Genomic DNA, 16,923 nt, shown 5'->3' with positions numbered 1-16,923 from the left:
ACTATTTATCTGCTGCGATATGTGTTCGCGCTTTTGGGCGTTTTTAAGGGGGTCGAGGTATATCTTGCTAGTCTTAGTTTGCTTTGTTAGTTTCTTTAATTTGGTTTGTATTTTGGAGCAGAGTAAATTATGATTCAAGTTTATCTCAGCGCCGGGGTAAGTTTTTACATCTTTAATATTGTTTCGAAATCGGTGGTTTATTAAGATGTAGTCTATTTGATTCCGTACCTTGTTGTCCATCTTGAGGGGATGTCCACGTGTAGAGAAGCCTTTCTAATGGAAGTTGAAACCAGGTATTTCTAATGACGAAGTCATTTTCTTGGCAGAATTCTATTAGACGCTCACCTCTTTGATTTCTCTCTCCCAAGCCAAACTTCTCGGTGATGTTTTGCGTCATCTTCGGTCCAACTTTAACGTTAAAGTTGGATAGTAGTTTGATGTACTCCTAGAACAGCCCAACAAAAAAAATTTTGTCTTGCTGCCGAAAAAAATCAACTGATTTTAGTTAATTCATCTGTGATGATTCCAAAAATACAAACCTTTTCTTTGTATCAGCTCTAGTTTTCGAGATATAGCATACTTATCAAATACTTAAATATTCTTACATTTCTGTATATTCCACCACTATAATTGCAATATGTTTATAAACAAACTTAACAAATTCTAAGACAAATGGGCAAATGAACAAAAGGGCCTATTTTGGTGTTCATTTAGGAGATCAAGATAAACACATGAGTGTGCAAGATTTGTATTGAAAACTTGCGACAGTGGACGAAAGGACAACGAAAATGTTTAAATTTGGTTTTCCAATGGTAAAGAGGGAACCAAAAAATCATTTTAACGATTGCTATTTTTGTCTTGTGAATATAAATGGTATTAATCGTAACAATCGACATACGTGAACATATCCTAACCTGGATTCAGCAATAAGACCAATTCCACATCAGCTTGAGCAGATACCCATTCCAATATTTAGCAGTCTACCTATGTTACCAGAGGATAATGCCGAAACGTTATTTGACGAACTGCAGACTAATAGATTTGAGGAAGACGACAGTGATTTTAAAGGAGATTCAACACGCCCTGAGCGCTTTACTCAGGAAGAGGTAAGCGATCTTATCAGAAATTTGAACTTTCTAAAGGATTCTTCCGAGTTGCTTACTTCCAGACTAAAAGAAAAGAATGTTCTTCACCCAGACACCAAAATTACATATTACCGTAATAGGGATAAAAGATCTTTTGCCTTTTTTCTCAGCAAGATGATATGGTTTTTTAAAGGACTGTTAGAAAAAATGGGTGTATCGGAGTATACACCAGATAACTGGCGTCTTTTTATCGACAGTTCTAAACGAAGTTTAAAGTGAGTCCTTCTACATAATGGCAAAAAATATGGAAGTATACCAATTGGGCATTAGAGTGGAATAAATGCTCAACAGTTTTAACAAACACGGTTGTCATATGAGTATTAAAATTCATTACCTCCACAGCCATTTAGACCGTTTCCCAGAAAATCTTCAACAATATATCAAAACGATGGAAAAGGGGTATCAGGGAGATGGGGCTATCACATGATGACGAATTACTGCTGAGTCTTCAAAGGGACCGTCCTTTTAAAGCCTTTGCAAGAAAATCATATAAAAGGAAATTGTTAAGTCTTTTTGACAGATATGTATGATGATTTTTGTAAGTACATTACTGTACAATAAATATCTTATAGGTCTGGATCCCGCGTATGAAAAAAAAGTTGATTAATAGCAAGCTGAAAATTTGTTAATAGCTTAAGGGTGTCTAGTCGGACAAACTTTGATATATGGGAACACTGGAACAGGGGAAGTTTTAATTGTGGAACAGGTTAAAAATTTGGAACGGTCAGACCACGAAAACGGCACATGTATTTTGTCCGACAGAACAGACTTAAACTCTCCGAACAGAGATTAAACTCTCATGCAAAAATCAGACTGCTATTTATCACCAAATGGGCGTTTTACTAAGTGGAACATGTAGAATATGTCAAATGACAGGAATTATGACAGGTGGAAAATAGCAGTCTGATTTTTGCATGAGAGTTTAATCTCTGTTCGGAGAGTTTAAGTATGTTCTGTCGGACAAAATAAATGTGCCGTTTTCGTGGTCTGACCGTTCCAAATTTTTAACCTGTTCCACAAATAAAACTGCCCCAGTTCCAGTGTTCCCATATATCAAAGTTTATCCTACTAGACACTCTTAAGCTATTAACAAATTTTCAGCTTGCTATCAATCAACTTTTTTTTTCATACGCGGGATCCAGACCTATTACTTTTTATTCGTATTTGGTTTATTTCATGGGTAACAGCACTACGTATATGTAGGTAGTGCTTCGTTAAATTACCCTATATGTTAGAAATGTGATCTGTTGTCGTATTTTCTGAAAACGATCTGATAGAAGAAATCTGGTGGCATTTTTGGATTCAGCAGACCCAAATTACCTAGAAACAGTTCAAAAATTTCCGGCAACAAACTGTGTGTTTACCAGTGATGTATAAAATCTAACTATTTTTTTTATTTCAGATTGACCATGTCTTACAAACAAAACTTCGCTCGCAACCGGAACAGTTGGGGACCGATATCAGTCGCCTCTCCTGGATTTTACAGGAGTCCGGAAGATGATGATGATGACGATGATGAATTGAAGGCAATTCAAGCAAGGCAACTAGATCCCCTGAAAGAGGATTTGGCAGACTGGTTGAATAAAACTTTAGGTAAAATTTAGCATAGTTTAGCATAATATTCAATATTAAAGTTGAAAACCGGTAAACTAAATGGAAAAGTTACACAATTTTACTGAAAATGCATAGAAAATTCTTTAAAATGAGAGTTTGTAAAGTTAGGTTTGTTAATTGTTTGCTTAATTTTTGCAAAAATAGCTTCAAAAGTCGATTTTTTGAAATTTATTTTTGAACTCTTCTAAAAATAGGTAAATTAAATGGAAAAGTGGCACAATTTCAAAAATATTTCAATATATGTTGCAGAATAAAATAATAGCTGGAACAACCGACATAATTACAAATCTTCCACGAGATCAGGGGTGGGCAAAGAGCGGACCGTGGGCCGCATGCGGCCCTTTAGGCATTTTTTGCGGCCCGCGAAAAAAAGTGAATCATTTTCATTTAAAGATTTATTTTAATTATTGCTTATAATAATAATTAAATATAGATAATACAGCTATTAACATTTTCGCAGTGGGCAGTGGGTGATTTTTGCGCAAAATTTCAAAATAACGCGGGCAATTATTTGGGTTTCCGGCACAGTTTTGTCGGCTCTCTCAATGAAAACCATGAAATTTTCATAAATGGAAACGATATTGTTGAAGTAGTTAGAAACTGTTTGGAAATTTTTAAACTAACTCGTAACCACCTAGTAAGTGTAACACCTGGGAGCCACGTAACACCAAAAAAAAGAGCAAATATTGTAAACTTACAGATTACGTTCATAAACAATCTCCAGAACATGATTTATTATTTTGTCACTGCATAATCCATCAGCAGGTATTGTGCAAAAATGTTTTGCAAGTAGATATCGTCATTTCAATTAATATAACTAATTTTTTTGGTTTTATTCGTTCATCGAAATCGTTTTTAATCATCGTGCATTTATAGAATTTTTGGAAGAGTTATAGAAACAGAACATACTGACGTCTTATACCACAATCATGTTCGATGGTTAAGTTTAGAAAAGGTTCTTAAAATATGCTGTGAATTAGGGGAGGAAATTGCTTTATTTTTAGAAATAAAAAACTGCGACAAATTTGCTAAATTTATAAGTTTTGAACGCAAAATGAAACTTTTAAAATGAAACTCAAACTATTCATTGATCATACAAAAAAGCAAGAATTCGTTCAATTATTTCCCTCATTAAAATCATTAAATAATGTACCATAAAATAAGTTTAAAATTTATGAAGAAAACTTTGTAATTTTCTGACAGAATTTGAAAATTCTTTTAAAGATATTGAAGATATTTTTCATTACCACTTCTAAGAAATTATTTTTCAGTTCAAATTGATTTGGTACCAGTCTACATTCAACCAGAAAATAAACCACAATTTAAGTTTGAAATTAAATTTATTTGACGTTTCGATTTCCACTTCGGAAATGGTTATAAAAATAAAAACATACAAAACGATTCAAAAACATATTTAGGTGTTCATCACTTTACGATTTAACTGACAAAAAAGAAATTGAAAATAAAAGTTGTCAAAACTTTAAACGCGTTTTTCTCAAAACTGCTTTTTTCAAAATTACAACCGAAAAGCTACTTGATAGATCCACCTGAAATTTTTTATAGATTTTTTAGACATTTTCGTGAGGTAATGCTGTCAAGATATTTTTTCTTTAACAATAATAAAGAAGTTTGTTTTGCACCCATTTTTACAAAAAATGTTCTTATTTTGACTTATGAGTGATATCAAAAACTCAAAAATCATTAAAACTAAAAAAACTTGACAGCGTTACCTCGATAAACTCATAAGCTAATAAAATATTTTTGAATTTTTTGTTGATGTCTAGTGCAAAATCCTTTTTTGGAGGTGTCTGTAAAAATTTGCCACGGTTAACTCATTTTTCAATATTTGGTTTTGATTTTTTTTTTAATATTCTTTGAGTTGTACCGAATATGTTTATTTAATTAAAAAAAAAATAATTTTACCATAGTTTCAAACAAAATTCACAAAAATGTTCTGGAAATGTTGATTTCAAACCATATCCTCTCCCCCCTTTAAACAAAATTAGTAAAGAGTTAAAAATTCGAACATGTTAAGGTAACAAAAAATATTGCGGCCCTCGGGAATAGACCAAAAAAGTTTTGTGGCCCTTACTAAAAAAAGTTTGCCCACCCCTGCACGAGATGTACAGCAAGTGATCATTTTCCAGCAATGCGGAGCTTTCTATCATTATGCACATGCACACGCGATCCGAAATTATTTGAACACAGTTTTTCCCGAACGATGGATTGAACGGTGTAGAATGGCCACCGAGATCACCTGTTCTCGACTCAATAGATTTTTCTTATGCGATTACCTAAAATTTGAAGTTCGAAGTAACCAGAAAAATGCACCAAATATTGCTGTTCTAAGTCAGGGAAATACACAACATACCTAACTAGACAAATATTACAAAACGTTAAAAAATAAACAAAAACGCTGGACGGAAGGGCCGCCCGAGAACTTTATCGTACCGATCTATTATCGTTATGGTACTAGATACTGTTCTATATTCTATAAAAATAACAAAGTTAAATACTCGTTATTTTGATATTTTAGAAACACCTACTGTACTTAGAAGTATTTTATGGTTCTACGCATCATTAATTCCTGCATTTGAGAAAATGTTCGATGCCATATTTCGAGGACACACTATAGATGTGTAGATTATTGCATAAATCAATAGAATATTATAGTCATACTTTCATTTCAAATTAGTTCATTTTTCTGAGAAATTAATAGTTTACAATATTTGCATTTCATTCTATTTCGATTACGCCAGTCAATGCGCGAGATTAAGAACAAGATATTATCTCCAAATTCTATCCTACTGCATGGATTTTAATGAAATTTTGGGAGTAGCCCAATCTGCTAATTCAAAGTCTATCCTATATACTATGGCGCTTCTATCATGGGGGAAGTTCCCACCACTTCTCAGGGGTGAAATATTTTTATTTTCGAATTACATGGAGAAAAAGGAAGATTTTTAAGAAAATTTAAAAATTCATTCTATAATTTGATCACATTTTTTACAAAAACCATTCATTTTAAACCCGTTCAACTTTTTGAAAGTAGAAATAACACTATATATATATTAAAAGGTATTGTAGAAGGAAAACAATGCATTTAAATTATGGTGGATGGGGAGTTAAATGTATATACTTTTCATTTTTCCTTAAAGTACATTAGTCATATATTTTTTTGCACCATATCTCGCTTAGTTTGTAAGTAAGCGACATTTAACGGTGCTCGTTTTAAAGGCCTTTTCAAACACTACAAAAGGTGTTGGTAGCATTATACACCTAAAAACTACCGTTCCTCTGTTATTTCAAGTTGAATACACCAATTTGAGCATGCACCAAAAAACAAACTATTTTCACCTACCATATCTCTTTTTGTATTATAAATAGAACATTTACGAAGGAACGAATTTCTTTATTATTTATAATCTAAAAAATGTTTTATATAGTGTTTTTAGTTCGATGCATAGTTTTTAAGGTATTCACAAAAAATCCGTCCGAAAAGGTGTCATTTTTCAATGAAAATGGCCAATTTTCAACTACGCATAACTCAAAAAGTATTGAGTTCTCAAAAAAAAGTATAGACCAGTTTTTGCTTAGAAATAGGTTCTTTAGCCACTTCCGTGCTTATTTTGACCAACAAATTTTCCACCCCCTTGAAGAAGTGGGAACCGCCCCAAGATAAAAGCGCCATAGTATATAGGGTAGATTTTGTTTCTTGAGCTATTCCCTACTTACTGTGAAAATATCAAGTACATCAATGTAGTAGGATGGAATTCGGAGCCAAATACCCTCATTGACTGCCCTACAATAATGCTCTGCTATGAACGCGTGAGAGAGGACACACATAAGATTATAGCAAAATTTCTATTTACCGTAACTTTTCGAGTTTTTGAGATACAGCAATGAATTTTATGTCATTGGAAAGGTAATTTTGCATTCTTTCAAAATATGTTAAAATATACAGGGGTATCTAAAAAAATTAAGATTTTTTATTCATTTCCGGTTCAACCGGAAGCCATATTTTTGGTAAAATTTATTGTGATAATAGATAATAAAGTACCATATATGTCTGCAAAATTTCAAATTTTAGTTTCTATTAAGAAGGAAGTTACGGGCACTCGAATATTTTTTTATAAAAAATTCATAACTCCCCTCCTATGGGGAGTTAAGATATAGGTATGACTAATGTCATTCAATTTACTGATAGGATATCAAAAATATATCAAAAAATAAAAAAATTCCTTGGATCCCTTTTTGAGAAAATCTAGTTCAAATTTATGTCAAAATGTGACCCCTTAAATATAGGCAACCCGTAACTTTTTCTGAAAAACGATAACATCCTTCTTATAGCCCCATCTTTAGGCTATATAAAGACTTTTTCAAATTAAACTTATCTTAAACAAGTTTTTAGATAGATAGGGAAATGTGTCGGGTGGGCGGTCGGCCATATTAGCCACCATTTTGAATTTGGAAATGTCAAATTCCGTATTTTTATTTACCTATCGATGAGCTTACTTTGAGTTGAATTTCATTCATTTCGGTCAAAATTTGCTAAAATGGGCCCTAAATAACCCCCCTATTTCGGCCCCCCTTTGAGAGGTTTTTTTGAAAAGCTTAGTTTCTCGACAAAATTCTCTTAAACTTACTCATACCGAATTTCATCAAAATCGGTCCAGTAGTTTTTGCTGGGCGGTGGCGACATACGTACGTACGTACATACTTCCGACATGTTTTTTTTATTTGCTTTTTAGACTCAGGGGGACTCAAAACGTCGAAAAAAAGCGAAATCTGAAAAAAATTTTTTTGCACGATCCTATAACTTTATCTATTATACTATACTACGTATATAGTACGATAAAGTAAAAATAGATTTTACTACTGTTAACAAGTGAATGGAGAACATTTGTTAAATGAAATGGAAATGAAAAATTATTATACCAAAATTATTATAGCTGTTAAACCAATCCTTATGATATTTAGCATATTTTTCGGACCTATAATAGAATTGTTCTAAGCGAAATATGAAGGCTGTAAGTTATGTATGTAAAGGGTGATTCATTTAGTGGTACTTTTTTAAAAAAGAGAAAACAATGAAAAAAATGAATTTTATTTGAAAATCTTTATTGTCGTAAAAAAGAACAATTGCTTAAAATTATTTCTTAAAGATAATTTCTTTCAAATGTTGACCATGACTGCGGTTAAGACGGTCCATTCTGAAGGCCTAATTCTCGATGACGCGTTCGAGCTTTTCGATTGGTATTTGACCAGTGACTCGAGTAATACTGGCCTCCAATGCCTCAATCGCAGCCGGTTTATTCATGTAGACTTTGGACTTGAGGTAGCCCCAAAAGAAAACGACTAGACGTGTGATGTCACAGGATATAGGCGGCCAAGTCACTGATCCGAAGCGTGAAATAAATTGCTCACCGAACCGTTCTCTCAGCAAAGCCATGCTTTCACGGGATGTATGGCAGTTGGCGCCATATTTTTGGAACCAAATGTCACTTAAACTACGAACTTCAATTTCTGCTACCAAATAGTCCTTTATCATGGCGCGATAATGGTCTCCATTCACAGTAACATTCTGGCCGGTCCATAAACCACACCAAACAGTGGTTTTTTCTGAATGTTTTGGCAACTCTTGAACCTCTTTGGGTTGCTCATCAACCCAAATACGGGCATTTTGTTTATTCACGTCCTCATAAGCCAAAAACGAGCCTCATCGGAAAACATTTTTTTTTTGCTCTAAGCGCACGAAACACATTCCTCATTGAACGCCTATTTTCGTAATACAGCTAAATAATTTCTAGACGTTGTGCCGAGTTAAGTCTTTCTAGGATGAAATGTCAAACAATAGTGAATAAGACAGCAACTTTAGGTGATACCATTCATGCACGATCTCCCAACAAATCCTCACCAAAAAAGTACCTCTAAATGAATCACCCTTTATAATGGGTGAAAGAAATTTAAATGAGAAACATTGTTTTGTACTTTTTTCCTAATTATTGATATTTTTTAAACAATAAACATTAAATTTTCAATTTCTATCTGGTCAAATATTATGTAGAATTGAAAAAATAAACTTCTATAATATGTTTTTGAGCAATATCTCTTCAGTTATATAGATCAATTAAGTTAATAAAAAATATGCCTTTTTTCTACATAACTGAAACGACGGAGTTTGACAGTAGAAATGTGTAGTATGAGATACTACCAAAAGGCTACCATTTAGGGATTCATCAATTTTTTAGTGGAACAATTTTTAAATAAACAATCAAAACGTCAAACTTAGTTTTTTGCTCAGAACTTAAAAACTTGTGTATTTAGAGATTTGACTTCTTAGAGTAACTTTTTCAGAAAAGAAAAACAAATCGAATGAGGTACGCTAAATGAAAATCGGTTAATAAACAAAAAATTTATTGCGGAACGGACGACAAAATTGCTGTTTTTGAATATTGTTAATAGCAATGGTATTGTTTATTAAAATTTATTTAAATCTACCTAAACTTGAGAGCATTATAGTGTTTGAATGGTGTGCAAAATGGTCCAGATCTGTTAAATGCTTTTTGCGAAATTGAATTTGTTTATAATTTTTTTTTTTTTTTTTTTGAAAACCGAGCTAATTTCTGAGGCTAATCCAGTTCATTTGGCTGAATGGATCTAAATAACCCGGAGCTTATTTCCTTCGTTAAGATGTATGCTAATAGCCTATGAGAAAAAAAAGTAAAAAAAATTACACAAAATTATTTGTTAATAAATAGCACTTTTTAAGCATATAAATAATTACAATAACTCCGTTGAAATTAGATAAATAAATGGCAATAAAAAAATACGGAAAGCTGGTTAAAATACGCAGCTTTAAAAAAAATTAAGGGTCAACCACCCTTGAGGGCTGAGTTGGCCCCTTTTTAAAAAGAAATCACTGTTACGTTAATTAACAACATTAAGAGCCGAAATTAACCAATCTTTTATAAGAAAAGTCAAAGTTGAGTGAAAGAGTACCTACTGGAAAACTGAAGCTATACTTTTGTGGCATCTTAATAAGTTTAATGCAAAGTAAACTTAATGTAACTTAAAAAAATTCACAAACCATATTGATTTGCTGTACATGCATTAGGATTTCAAAAAATTTTGAGGCAAAAAGTTTAGGAGGAGGGGGGTCTGGCGCCTTTGTTCACAGGTTAGGTTGGCGCCTTTTTTAGAATTTGGGTTGGCGCCTTTTTGATGAGCCAGTCCGGCCCTGATCCTATGTTACCATCCTTAACAGAATTACCACATATATTCCAATATAACATAATATCTAAATGATCAGCTGCGACTATCGTTAGACTAAAAACTAGTCACGGTGCTGTTCCAGCTCACCAGGCTAGATTTAAAATTATCGAATCAGGAAAGTGCTCATGCGATAATTTTTCCCAGTGTGATATTAATAGCATCATTTTTGGATGTTATGAAAATAAAGCACTTTCAGATATATTTTCTGAAAACCTTGTAAAAAGTAATGTGCAACTTTGAGTAAACATAACCCGTCTCCTGTCACTCAATCAGAAATCAATATTTGAACTCGTATGTAATCATCTATACGCTTACGGATATATAATTTAGATTTGCAACAGTCAAGTTTCAAATCGTAAACATACCATATATAATATAACTTCAAATATGATAATAAACATGCAAAAATCTGTGGCAAATGGATTAGTTTCCATGCCAAACATCACCATCATCATCATCATCATCATTATGTGATACTATGTGAATGCCTTTATCTATTTCCCTAAGTAGACAGTATTCCTTCATTTGATTGAAATTTAACAAGAAATTCGATAAAAGCATTGCCGGGGCAACGGTTAAGGTCATAAAACTTGGATGCCAAATTAAAAATCAGTTTCTAAAAAGAGTCGCACGACATCATGCACTCTATCAATAAACGACGTAATCTCCCAAAACAAAAAAATTTATGTAGCTAAAATCACGAACCTTTCATTATATCTATTTGCGAAATGGGCCGCAGTACCACGAGGTGCCTTCATCGGAATTTTCGTTATAAATTTGTTCCGTGCTTTGGCCGTTGAACATAATTTCAAATAATTGACATGAAATCGAACATTTAAAATGAAGGAAACTTATTAAATTATGAACAAGGGTCGTTTCTGGACAGATTTTTTTTTCTGTCCTAAAGACTATGAATGTTATAAATCGTATTGACCATTACGTAGATATTTTTACCCGAGAAGAATGATAGGTACGACCATCAAATTTTTAATGTGTAAATTCGTAGGCTGCCTGTAATGTATGCCATTTATGTGCAATTTTATATATGCCTCGCCTTCATGAATACCTTGCAAAATCAAAAAATCCATAATTATGTAACGATTGAAAATATCAGTTTTATTAGTTATTTATGATATAACTGTTAAAAGTACAATTTTAAGGCACGCATGTGAAAGTTTGCAGAATGAGCGAAGCGAATTCTGCAATTCACATGAGTGCCTTAAAAATGTACTTTTTAACACGTATATCATACAATATTTTTTCTACAAACGTTATAAATTTATAAAATACAATATCTTGGTTAATAGGGAGCTTGCATAAAATTTTAAATTCTAAAAAAATGGTATAAATCAAAACAGAACATAATTTAGAACCTATATCAAAAATAAAAAAGTTTTGTTTGTCTTTCGTTTGGCCCCTAAAGACGACTAAAAATTCAACTTATACCAGCCACCCCAAAACGCGTCGTGGCGTCACGGGGTTGTATGTTTACATTCTACACCAATTGTATATAATTTTAAATTAGACATTATAAACGTCAGTAGAAAATACAGTTATGTGACGTTACAAATGTTTTTGATCGTTTGAACTATTCATAGAAACTTTGTACGTTTACAAAATGGTTTTATTTTCAATAGTAAACCTTCTTTCCTTTCCTTCAAAAACCGTATCAAACTGCAATCTCAACAAACTGGTATATTTTATTACAATGACATACGATAAATATCATTAGAATAAGTATATATATTTTCCCTATATTTCTCGACGAGGATCTGGCTAAATTAGGTGGAGGCCAATAAACTAAAAAATAAGAAGAAGAATATACGTAAATATAACCATAAACTGAACCACATAGTTAAACTCTGTGACGTCACGGGTCGTTTGAACTATTTTAAGATAAAGAAGACTTTCAATTTGTACTTCAAAGTTATTATGAGTTTTTGAAGCGTGAAATTTTGGAAATCTCATTTTTATACAAAACTGAACATTATTATGTAATAAAAAAATGTGCAAGTTCCCTATTGCTGAACCCATTAAACCTATGACACGTAAAAGGTAGAACTGGTTGTCTACACTCGAAGAAAATATCTAAAAATTATTAGCGAAAATATTATACCGTTACATAAACTTGTTTTTTCTACAAACGTGTTAAAAATGCAATAATACAGTTTAAATTAAATTTTAAAAAACCTTTTAAACCACCTTTTTCAAATTGCGCAAGTTGTACTATTAATATTAATGTTAATAAATGAAATATAAATATTTTGACGTTTCACAATTTGACAATTCCCTTTTAACTGCACTGCCTTAAAAATTTTAAAGCACTAGTGCCTAAAGCAAGAAACCCATTATGAACGCCCGGCACGGCACAGCCCGGCACGGCATAGCACAGGCCGGCACGTCCAAAAACCCATTTGTAACGGCCGGCACGGCACGGCACCGGAAAAATGATCATATATTTTAAAAACTATCGTAAAATAAAAGTTTTTAAAAGACATAAACTACACAATTTTAATGAATATGCATCATCTTAAAAAAACGAATTCATGGTTAAAATATAATGTACGTACCTGTCCATTGATCAAAATTTTCGGATATTTGTACCCATGTATTGTCCTTTTTCTTACTATCATGATAACTTGAGTCCGATGTATCATACAAAAATGGGTATTCTCTGACACTCTCAATGAAAAGTTCTTCCATATTATTTTATTTCAAAGGTGTTTAACGCGCTTTCAATTAAAAAATCAACAATATATCTGCTTACTACCAACAATTATGAGGCACTGGCGCCGACTGGCCGTTCAGGCCGTTCGACTTCAACGGATTTTATTCTCCTCGGAGAATTTTGGCCGTTCCGTTTGCGTGCTGGCCTGTGCCGGGCCGAGCCGGCCGCTCATAATGGGTTACGTTGCATTTAAAACTATACAAATGAATTTGGACTGTCCTGTGCCGGGCCGGGCTGTGCCGTGCCGGCCGTTCATAATGGGTTTCTTGCTTTAAAGTAGCATTTTTAACGCTCCTATGGAGTGCTAAAAATTGCATTTATCTACTCTATGTCATATTATGTATAAGTTTTTAATTTGTGAAAACTATCATTATAGATAGCAGTGAGTGAAGCGTTTAAGTGTGCGTGAAGTAACAATGTATTTTAAATGGGATTTACTTTTTCGCACACTTTCAATGGAATTTTTGGCACACTTTCATATAATCAAATATCCTTAACTTTCGCGTTGTCATGGTGATGACAATATGAGCAATGACTTACAACAAAATTTTTGACAGTTTTGTGGTTTGAAAGTAGTTAGGATTTTTAAATGTCAAAGTTCTAAACATTGTAGAAAAGAAATCAATTCCAGTAACGAAGGGTTATAGTTTTTTATTTGTTTATCGTAGATAAAATATTGTATAAAACTGTGCGTGAAGTACTTTTTGCGAACTTACGCGATGTATAGCACTCGCTCTGTTGTCGCTGGTGCTCTAAAAACCGCGTGCGTTCGCAAAAAGCATACTTCACGCACAGTTTCATACAATATTTTATCTACGATAAACAAATAAAAAAGCTGTAACTCTTCGTCACTGAAATTCATTTCTATTCTACAATTTTTAGAACTTTGACATTTAAAAATTCTAACTACTTTCAAACCAAAAAACTGTCAAAACTTTTGTTGTAATTCATTGCTCATATTGTCATCACCATGACAACGCGAAAGTTAAGGATTGTCACCATGACAACGCGAAGGTTAAAACAGTGCGAAAAAGTAAATCCCATTTAAAATACATTGTTACTTCACGAACACTTTAAATCCTTCACGCACTGCTATCTACAATGACAGTTTTCACAAACTAAAAACTTATACATAATATGACATAGAGTAGATAAATAACTCTTATAACACGGTTGTAAAAAAAAGTATGTATAGGCAAATACAAAATAATAATTTGGAATGAAGAACAACATTCTTGAGAAAAATTATTAAATATTTTAATAAATATACCTACCAGAAATTGTTACATTACTTCACACCACACATCGACTCACTCGATGAATTTTATTTATTGCTTAGTAATTTAATTTATTTAATGCTGTCTTCTTTAAATTAAAACAACTAATGTTAAAAATATTGTCTACTATAGATCTTCCAAAAAATAATTGTTTTATGCAAAATGGCAACATGTTAAATTTGTTTACTTCTTTATGGCATAGAAAATGCAGCAAATATTGTAACGGTCATGTTATCCGCACTTAAGACCTCTATTAATTTGTCGGTGATCCTCTCAGTCGCTTTTCAAACGTTGAGGTGTGCGTACACTTCGAAGTGTAGTAATTGAATATTTTATAAATGAATACTTCACTATGAATACTATTTTCTAAATGATTACTTCAAATTAGGTAGAATAGAATTTCCGATAAAAAATTGTGTTAAATATCTTGGGACGTATTTGGATCGTAAATTGTTATGGAAGGATCAAATTCATTCTATTATAAAGAAATCAGAAAATTCTATGAATATCCTTAGAGCTTTTTGTAGAACTGGTTGGGGAGCTGACCCGAATATTGCATTGCTATTCTATCGCTCAATGATTCGACCAATTTTCGACTATAGTTATCATTTATACGGGTCTGCGTCAACAGGATATCTTAATAAAGTTGAAATCCAAAGGAATAAATGTTTGAGACTCTCTCTCGGTTACTTAAAATCTACTCCTATTACTATTATTGAGATTGAAGCTAAGGAACCACCACTTACTCTACGTAGACAGTTTTGTACAGATAAGTTTGTAGCTAGAGCTATCTCAAAAAACGTCAGCTACTTAAGGACTATTCGTAACTTAAATATATTAGATTTAAGCCATAAATATTGGTGTACTAAAAAAACCCCCATATACGTTGAAAGCTACAGGAAGTTGACAATGAATGAAAACCAAATGTACAAAAATAAAATACCTTTAATTTACACTAAACCTCCTAAAACTCTCTTTTCCAAGGTAATACAAACAAACTACATGGATTCAAACCTTCCAGGCAATATTATCAACAAAATAATTAAAGACAGGTGGCCTATGTTTCAATATATTTTTACTGACGGCTCCAAAATTCAAAATAAAACCGGATGTGCAATATATCACTGGAATTCTGAATACAAAGAATCATGCCGATTGCCTAATGAAGCTTCAATATATACTGCCGAATTATCAGCTTTATTACTTGCGTTAAAATATATAGCCTCTGTTGGTATGGACAATTATATCATTTTCACCGATTGTAGAAGTATTGTGGACAAACTCACTTCTATCCAATCGACAAAAAATCTAAACCACATTGAGATAGAAATTAAGAGTCTATATTATGATTTTACTTCCTCGGGCAGTTCAATTATTATTTGTTGGGTGAAAGGACATTCTGGAATATTAGGAAATGAAGAAGTCGACAAATTAGCTAAATCTGCAGCTTTAACCAAACAAAACATAAGCAACATACTTCTACCAGTAACCGATATAGATAATATCAGTAAAAACCATTGCAAACAAAATTGGCAACGTGTATATAACCAAAGTACAACGGGAATAAATTTTAGAAATTGCCAGCTACTAATTCCCAATGAGAGATGGTTTAAACAAGAATCAAATAGGCTATTTATAAAAACAATAAACAGAATGAGGTCAAATCACGCACTAACCCCAGCATACAAACACAGCATAGGTATCAGTGATAACCCATATTGCGCCTGTGGTGGAATGGGAGATCTACAGCACCTCATATTGGAGTGTGGACTGTACAGACAAAATATTAAAGTAATGTATGAAAAGTTAATTGATCTAAATTGTCCTTTACCTGTCAATTTAAACGAAATTCTTTTTCCAAAAAATAAGCAGACGTTACAATGTCTTTACGAATATGTAACGTCCTGTAAATTTAAATTTTAAATAGGCTTAGATAATAAAATTATAAAATTGTAAAAATATCACACAAAATTGAAAAATGTATCCATTAAGATAGTATAACACTCTGTAAATTTAGATAATAAGTAGGCTTAGATATTAACTTAAAATTGTTATTGTAATACCATACAAAAAAACACAAATAGTCTGGCTAATTGGTTCTGTCAAAGCCATTAATAAAAAAAAAATACTTCACTAGTGAAGGAGGCCCAGCGAATTGCATAATTATGAGAGCTCTATATAGACTAAGAGCCGCTATAGGTGAAATTTCTTAATCATTTTAGGCACGATGGGACCCTATAACCTAAATAGTAGAACCTAAAAGAAAAGGTTTGAACACTGTGCCGTCACTTTTCAGTGGCACATGCGTCGACAGTGGCGCATCAAACTTTCCACTTATGGACGGGATAAATAAATTTAAAGGTACCCTCCCTTAATAACAGAATTCATTTTTTTTTATTTTTTTAAGTTCTATGTGATTAACACATAAGATTCAGCGTAATTTTAACCCACCACCCCCTTCCCCCTGCCCCCACCATCAAAAACTTCATTTTTCGTTTTTATTTTTTTTTTGCTGGGATGCAATCAATTTTAAGATTTCAAAAAATTCACACGCATAGTTGAGGCTTTTATAAAACATATCTATTTTTTACAGACCCGTAGGTAGAGTCTACATAACCTCAAAAAATTTAAAAAAAAAATTTTTTTGAAAAAAGCGTATAACTTTTTTTGGGGAATAGCTGCAGGTCTAATTTTTTCTTAATCTTGTGTGTTTTATCAAACACTATATTTCTAATTTTTTTTAGATTTTTCCGTAATGCTCGCCACCTTCAAGAATCCGAAAAACTGCTTTTTGGGGGGTTTTGGGGGATTTTCCCTATTTTATAGACTTCATAATATATCAAATCAATTTCGATTTTATAGGATATATGTAACTTGAAGTAAG

The 16,923-nt window shown here is 32.5% G+C and overlaps 1 protein-coding gene across 1 annotated transcript in view; it reads left to right on the top strand.

Moving 5' to 3' along the window:
- Positions 1 to 16,923, top strand: part of LOC114344544 (growth arrest-specific protein 2-like) — a 389,075-nt gene that overhangs the window by 290,645 nt on the left and 81,507 nt on the right. Inside the window, exon 2 of the mRNA XM_050647073.1 lies at positions 2,548 to 2,738. Within this exon, the coding sequence (XP_050503030.1) occupies positions 2,555 to 2,738 (184 nt within the window). The 5' untranslated portion in view covers positions 2,548 to 2,554. The remainder of the gene's footprint in view (positions 1 to 2,547; positions 2,739 to 16,923) is intronic.

This window comes from Diabrotica virgifera, chromosome 3 (assembly GCF_917563875.1).
Source record: "Diabrotica virgifera virgifera chromosome 3, PGI_DIABVI_V3a".
Classification (NCBI taxonomy): domain Eukaryota; kingdom Metazoa; phylum Arthropoda; class Insecta; order Coleoptera; family Chrysomelidae; genus Diabrotica; species Diabrotica virgifera.
The sequence above is the reverse complement of the archived record's forward strand: the minus strand, read 5'-3'. Positions and strand labels throughout refer to the sequence as shown.